We start from the raw sequence: 7398 nt of genomic DNA, 5'->3' as shown, positions 1-7398 counted from the left end.
CCACCTCCGGGGGGCGGAGCGGGGCAGAGCGGGGCTGCGGGCGGCGATGTGCGGGCGCACGGCCTGCTCCCTCGGGGCCGCGCGGCTCCGCCGGGCCTGCGCCTATAGAGACCGGAGGGGTCGGAGACAACAGCCCGAGTGGCTGCGGGAGGAGCGTTACCGGCCCTCGTACAACAAGGGCCCGCAGTCCTGCGGCCCGGTGCTGCTGTCCAGAAAGCACGTCCAGCAGGTAACGGCCCCGCGGGGAGTGGGGTTGGATGGGGGGTATGTGGGTGTGGGGGGCGGGGAGGGTTGTTGGGTGGTGGTGGTGGCCGCTTGTTTTGGTTCTCAAAGTCCGTGTTACGAAAGTATCTCGTTCATATCGGCGCGGCACCGAGGAGGGCGGGGAGTCGGGGCTGCGCTGCTGCGGGGGCCGGTCGGGAGCTGCTGTGGGTTCTCCCAGCAGCCTGGAGCTGTATTGTGGGCTGGGCTGGGCTGAGGTGACACCGCTGGGGTTACCGTTATTTGAGCCCCAACAGCCCGAAGTGGGGGCACTGAGCCATGGCCAACCCACAGCTGGCGGCTGTGCATGGTCTATATGAGCTATATGTGCACAGGGAGACACAGGCTGAGCCCTGCGATGACACCCTGAAGCATAACATGGATCTCTCAGCCACCTTCACCCGGCAGTTGGAACAGGGTGCCCCTCAGTTGGTCGGGGTGTGGGTGCTTGGGGGAGCTCAGTGGGATACAGTGCACGTTTCTATGTGTATCCTCATCTACCCATGGTGTCTGAGTGCAGCCGCACTCTGTGCTCACAGCTGTGCTGCTCTGGGCAGGCACAACACAGCGCTGTGCAGGAGGAAGTGAAAGCCACCGCTCTGTTTCCACTGCCCGAGCTGAGGCAATATGCAAAGAGTGAAAGTGAACCAGAAATCACGTTATTCAAATAAAGGTGAACTCTGTGTCCCCCGGGATGTTCTCTTCAACCTCAGCACCAGCTGTTTGTTAACCAGAGGAGGGATGGAGCCACATCACCGTCCTTATCCTGCCACAGAAACCGAGCTTGTTGCTCCTGATAAACACGATGCAGCCTCGTCTGTAGGCTGGTATCACTGCAGGGTGCTGCTCTGCTTTGCTTGCAGGATGCTGACTCCTCAGAGCGGGTGCTCATGGAGATGCGCTGGGGCCTGGTGCCCTCCTGGTTCAAAGAGGACGACCCCTCCAAAATGCAGTTTAAAACCTCAAACTGCCGCAGTGACACCATGTTGAGCAAGTCCTCCTACAAGGTGAGCCCCATTGTGTGTCTGACTGCGGGGCTTGGCAGAACCATGTACTGCCACTGCCCTGGGGCTGCCCTGACCACATCCTGCAGCTCACTTCTTGCTTTGTGTCTCCTCCCCAGGGCCCTCTCCTCAAGGGCAAGCGCTGCGTGGTGCTGGCAGACGGCTTCTATGAGTGGCAGCAGCGCGGCAGGGGCAAGCAGCCCTACTTCATCTACTTCCCTCAGAGCAAGAAACACCCGGTACTGTGGCATCATCCTTAGTGCCTGAGCACTGAGCTCCACTCACACACACACACCTGGGGCTGTGCCTGGGACGAGGCAGGGAACAGCAGAACTGGGGTGTGCAGAGAGGAATTGTCTTCCAAGGGCACTTTGCTGCTGGTCCCCATAAATCACAGCAGCACACGGCCATACCCAGTCCCATAGCATCCCATAGCGTCCCATAGAGTCCCATAGCATCCTCTGCTGCTCCTCCTGTGCCACTTGTTTGCATGAGCTGCTGAAGTGTTACTCAGGGGACTCAGCTGTGGGTTTCTCTGCCTTTTTCTGTTTGGGGTGGTGGGTTGAGCTGCTCAGATACGTTGCTTTGGGGTGGAGCGGGCATGACACTGGGGCCGTGTCCTGCAGGCTGAGGAGGAAGAGGAGGACAGTGGTGAGGAATGGCGGGGCTGGCGCCTGCTCACCATGGCTGGGATTTTTGACTGCTGGGAGCCACCAGCAGGAGGAGAACCGCTGTACACTTACACCATCATCACCGTGGATGCCTCCAAGGATGTGAGCTTCATCCACCACAGGTGTGTGCTTGATTTTGCTGCACTGCTGTGCTGCATCCACACGGGGCTCAGTGTAATTGCTGTGCTCCCTCTGTGCCCAGGATGCCGGCCATCCTGGATGGGGATGAGGCCATCGAGAAGTGGTTGGACTTTGCTGAGGTGCCCACGCAGGAGGCAATGAAGCTCATCCAGCCCGCAGAGAACATTGCATTCCACCCCGTGTCCACCTTCGTCAACAGCGTCCGCAACGATTCACCCGAGTGCCTGGTGCCCATCGAGCTGGGAGCCCCCAAGGTGAGCACTTGGTTGTGATGCACCGCATCCATATGGCTCTCACTGTGCACCTCACTTCTTCCTGTTCTGTTCTGCTCCTCCAGGAGGTCAAAGCTACTGCAAGCAGCAAAGCGATGCTGGGCTGGCTGAAGAGCTCCCAGGAGGGCTCTCCCCAGAAGAAAGAAAATGCTTTGCCCAAGTGGAAGAGCCAGTTCATCCACAGCCCTTCGCCCAAGAAGAGCAGTGCGGGCATCCTGCGCCAGTGGCTGGGGCAGGAGGGAGGACCGGCTGCCAAGAAGCAGAAGTTGTAGGGCAGCCAGACCCTGCTTGTCTGCAAAGCACAATGCAGAAACCCATTGGAAGGCTTTGCAGACACTGATGGGATTCTCCCAACCTCTCAGGTGTTGTTCTGATGTTCTGGGTTGTCGTCTCTGTTGGTCTGTTGTTACAGGTTACTGTTTGTCTCATTTCCTTTTTTCTTTCTTTCCTTTCGTTATTAAACTCTTACCTCTTTTCCACTTAATCCCATTAATGCTCCCACCCTCTAAACGCAGCTGCAGCCCCCTCAATATGCACCGAGCATCCCTGGGTCAGGGAGGAGATGGGGAAGGCTGGGCAATGAGCTGAACGGATGGGAGAGCTGTGGGAGTCACGTTGTTGTACAATCATTCTGTTAATGGGATTGGAGGACTTGGAGAGGATTGTGTTGATCTGTGGCTGGATGCTCTCAGCTCGTTAAAGCCCAGATAACCGCAGTGCCATTAACTGCACCGTGCAGGGCTGGCGCTTTGGAGGTCAGGGATTTTGTCGGGGATTTTGTAAGCAGAGCCAGATGTTGCCGGCCCAAAGCCTCCCACCGCGGGGCCTGTGCCTTAAAACGCTCCTTAATTCGCCTTGAAAACAGTAAAACGGAATTAACGGCCTATTTTGGGGCTGCTTTCAACAGTCCATCCATCCCATGGATGGGGGGGGACCGCCGGCCGGGAGCGAGGGGCGTTGTCAGCACCAGCGGGGCAGCTCCCATTGCTGGCCCCGAGGGAGGGCAGCGCCGGAGGGAGCCGTGGCCGGGCCCAGGGCTGGGCTCAGTGCCGGGCTCGGGGCTGGGTTCAGTGCCGGGCTCAGGTCTGTGCTCGGCCGGTTCCTGCTGGACCCCACGACACGCGCGGACCCAACGGCCGCGCCCCGCCGGGTGCTGCCCGCAGCGGAACCGGAGCGCCGCGAGTCCTATGCAAATCAGGGATCGGAGCGGTAGCCAATGGGCGGCGAGCCGACCGCGGCGGCAGCCAATGGGGAGGCGCGGATAGGGATATCCGCGGCGCGGCGGCGGGGTAGCGGGCAGTGCGGCGGCGGGCGGCGCGCAGGGCGGAGCGGCGGCGGCGGAGCGGTAAGGAGCGGCACGGAGCGGCTGCTGCGGAACGACGGGTTCGGTTCGGTTCGGTCCGGACCGCGGTTTGTCTCCCCTTTAGGCGCCCGGACCGTCAGTGCGCGGCGCTCCTGGGCACGGCGCTGCCTGCCGGCCATGTCGGGCCGCGGGAAGTCCGGCGGGAAGGCGCGGGCCAAGGCCAAGTCGCGCTCGTCGCGGGCCGGGCTGCAGTTCCCTGTGGGCCGCGTGCACCGGCTGCTGCGGAAGGGAAACTACGCGGAGCGGGTGGGAGCCGGGGCGCCCGTGTACCTGGCTGCCGTGCTGGAGTATCTGTCGGCAGAGATCCTGGAGCTGGCGGGGAACGCGGCCCGCGACAACAAGAAGACGCGCATCATCCCGCGGCACCTGCAGCTCGCCATCCGTAACGACGAGGAGCTCAACAAGCTGCTGGGCGGGGTGACCATCGCGCAGGGCGGCGTCCTGCCCAACATCCAGGCCGTGCTGCTGCCCAAGAAGACGCAGAGCTCCAAGAAGTGAGCGCTGCCGCCCCGCTCCCGGCCCCGTCCTCGCCTCTTCCCCCAGCACATCACCCTGCGGGGCCGGGCTTCCCCTCCCGCTCCTACAGCCGAGCTGGGGGGTGAGTCCCGGCTGTGCCCCTCCAGCTCCACCCACCGGCCCCCCCGGTCTGGGCTGTAGTGGGGCGCTGGGGGAGCGCAGGCGAAGCCGCCTTGTGTCCCCCCCCTGCCCCGTGTCTCTGGAAGGAGCGTTTGAGCAGGAGATGGTGGCGGTGCGGGAGGGTTGTGTCGCTGCGTGGAGCTGCCGAGGACTGTAGTGGCTGCGTGGGGATGGACGCGGGCACCTCCGGCTGCCCCCACCCGCACTGGGGCCCTGCGGGTCCCCCCCGGCCGTCCCCGCTGCCCTGTTGTTGTAGGGCTGAGGCTCGTTGCTGCCGCCCGCCCTGAGCGCTGCCATCCCCGCTGCACTGCGGCAGGGGGGGCTGGCAAATGCGAAAAGCAGAAGTTTGTCCATCAGCAAAAGGAGCGACTGTTAGTTTTTAGTCCTGTCCGTGGTTTAAAGCTCGTGCGTTCCTACCGTTAAGAAGCTCCGGTCTTATTTATTTCGAGGTTATTATTTGATTTCGGGTAGTTCATTCCCCACAAAGGCAGCTCCCAGCTCGGGGGGCTCCGTGTTGCAGTGATAAATCCCTGTGGAGCATTGCAAGGTCAGGCACCGCCGGGAGCTGCCATGTTGTGCTGCAGCCCCGTGCTGCCTATGGGAGCAGCCCTGGCTCCATCACACCCCCGTGGCACTAATGGAAATGCCGTGTCTTTCTGTTTGTTCAACATCGTTTCTGGTTCTGAGAAATAAAGTGACGATGCTGTCTGTTCCGTGTAACGTTCTGTGGGTTCATGTTTCTTCATATAACAAGGACGGTTCCCGGCTCTGTGCTGTCTGTATTGAATGGCTGTGGGTGATGCAGGCTGTCCCGTGACAGCAGCAATAGCTGATGTGCTGACCGTGTTCCATGGAGGCCCATCATCACGTGCATGTCTGGGTTATTGCACTGCAGACCTTCACAACCTGGTCTTTTTTCTGTTGTTTTTCTAAGTCAAACGAGCAGCTTCTATTTATGTGCTGGAAGTAGCATGTGTTCAGCCTATTGCCTCCGCTCTTAACCTAGTGGATGAAGTACCTTAGCCCGGGGCTGATGTTATCCTCACCTGGGGTACATGGAGCTGGATGTGGAGGGGTTTTGTGCTCTCACGGTGCAGAGCTGTCCCTTGGTTCTGCTGTGCTGCCCTGACCGGCAGGGGGGCATCTGGCTCCTCCCTTCTATAGGGGGACTGTGGGCTTTCTCCCCAAACACGAGCTGCCGTGGGGTGAGGGCTGTGTCTGCATCCACCGTCTTGTTCTCCTCCCTCCTTTGGTTCAGGCCCGGCGTTCTGTACTTTGTATCTCTTAGATAACGCACGACTTGTCGTACTGAAAAGAATGGTGCAGAGCCAACGTCTGATTAAACTGGTTCCCCGTTGAATGCTGTTGGATGTGATGTCTTATCACCGCACCAAACGTGCTCTGTCTGGTTATTGGGGCTGTGATGCAGCTGACTGCCTGGGTTTGCTTTTCCCTGAGCAGAAAGGAGCAGATGTGGCCCAACACATGTGCACGTACATCATCTCCTGTGCTCCATATTCCACCTGGGGGCAGGTGAAACCCTGAACCCCTGTGTGCTGTGGGGCTGCACTGCCTGCTCCAACACTGCTGCCTGCAGAGCCCCTGCTGGGCAGCATCGAGGCACTGCATGAGCTGCTGGAGGTCCGAGGGGAACAGCTGACCCAGATGGTAATGGGGGGTGTTTCCTCTGACACCCTCTGTTGGATGTTCCTGCATCACCCTCGAGCCTGAGCTGCTCCATACCCTCATGTTGTAAGTGGGAGCTGGGGTGGGTGTGCACACCCTGGTGGCTGGGGTGAGAGTTGGGCTCTGCCACATGAATGACAGGCTGGGAAAGCCCAGCTGTTGGCAGACCAAAGGGAATCCCTCTGTGCAGCCTGGCATTGCCGTGGTGTCTCCTTATATGTGAACAGCAGGGTGACCACAGGGAGCTCCTGGACTCCATGCAGCCTTCACCAAGAGGCTGGGCCAGCCCTCCAGCCCCACAGCTCCAGGTACTGCTGGATGATGGCTCACGGCACCAGAGCAGCTCAACTCACAGCAGGTGCTGGGCTCAGCTGCGTGGAGCTTTCTTTTGAGGTCACGCAGGCCTCAAAGTCTGCCCCTGCTTCTCTGTGAGGAGCTGGGTGCTGCAGGGCTCACTCCTGTGAGTGCACGCTGCAGTCTGAGGGGGAGATGGGGGCAAGAACATGGAAACAAAGCTCCTCCATGCTGCAAAAGCTCTCTGCCCTCATACCGCAGAGCTGGGCCTTGCTGTGGTTCTCTTGGGCTGAAGTTGGAGCCTCCTGCCCTTGGGAGTCCTTGGCTTTGCCCCTGGAGTTGCACAGAGATGCCACAGCTCGATAAGTCCCACTGAGAGCAGCAGGACGCTGCCAGCCCCTCTGCTGTGTGTGCACAGTGTGATGGGGCACAGAGCATCACCTCCCTCTGTTCTTTGCTGTCTGGCCCTGGGCTCCAAGTCCCTTTGCCCCTGCACTGCACCCAGGGATGCCAGCAGTGCACGTTTATCTCCTTGTGTGCCCAGCAGGCTGCTTTAAGGGTCAGTGCTGCAGGAAGGACAGCCCCGTGCTGGCACACAGCCTGCTTGGGGAACTGCGGGAGCCTCAAGTGTGGCTGTGCTCCTGCCTGAGGCCGAGCAGCTCTGTGACGGCATCATCCCCTCCGCTCCTCCAAAACCTGCAGTGTCATCTATTGACTGAAGAGACGACTGCAGCTCTGCGCAGCAGCTCTCCTGGCATCTGAGATGGCTGGCAGGGAGCCGAGCTGTGGCTGTGCCTGACCTGACCCACAATACAGACCTGGAGGGCAACTGTGGCCTCCCACAATGAACACATCTCTGGTCACCCTGCTGCCCTGCTGGGAGCCATCACGTACCGGGCACCCTGGGGATCCCAGCCTCATCCCACAGCAGCAGCTCCTGGAGGTGCAGTGTGAACCCGCTGCTCCCTCCCGTGCCCACCCATGTGAGGTGCTGGGGGCTGCCAGAAATTGAGGTGCCTCACAGGGCTGAAATCCTGTGGGCCCAAGGGAACAACACGGCCCAGATCCCT

The 7398-nt window shown here is 60.5% G+C and overlaps 2 protein-coding genes across 2 annotated transcripts; both read left to right on the top strand.

Annotated features, from left to right (window-relative positions):
• Positions 1–25: 25 nt before the first annotated feature.
• On the top strand, positions 26–2833 carry HMCES (5-hydroxymethylcytosine binding, ES cell specific). The gene is made up of 6 exons (XM_015875075.3): positions 26–229; positions 1125–1268; positions 1385–1504; positions 1892–2058; positions 2139–2331; positions 2415–2833. Exons 1-6 carry the CDS (start codon positions 47–49, stop codon positions 2619–2621), a joined length of 1014 nt encoding a protein of 337 aa, XP_015730561.1. The 5' UTR covers positions 26–46; the 3' UTR covers positions 2622–2833.
• Positions 2834–3647: 814 nt separating this feature from the next.
• Positions 3648–5068, top strand: LOC107319847 (histone H2A type 2-B). Its single transcript, XM_015875078.3, has 2 exons — positions 3648–3694; positions 3777–5068. Exon 2 carries the CDS (start codon positions 3830–3832, stop codon positions 4208–4210), a length of 381 nt encoding a protein of 126 aa, XP_015730564.2. The 5' UTR covers positions 3648–3694; positions 3777–3829; the 3' UTR covers positions 4211–5068.
• The last annotated feature ends 2330 nt before the right edge of the window (positions 5069–7398 follow it).

The sequence above is a fragment of the Coturnix japonica genome, chromosome 15 (assembly GCF_054131305.1).
Source record: "Coturnix japonica strain WE chromosome 15, WE-NBRP24, whole genome shotgun sequence".
NCBI lineage: Eukaryota > Metazoa > Chordata > Aves > Galliformes > Phasianidae > Coturnix > Coturnix japonica.
This window is presented reverse-complemented; position numbering and strand designations above follow the sequence as displayed.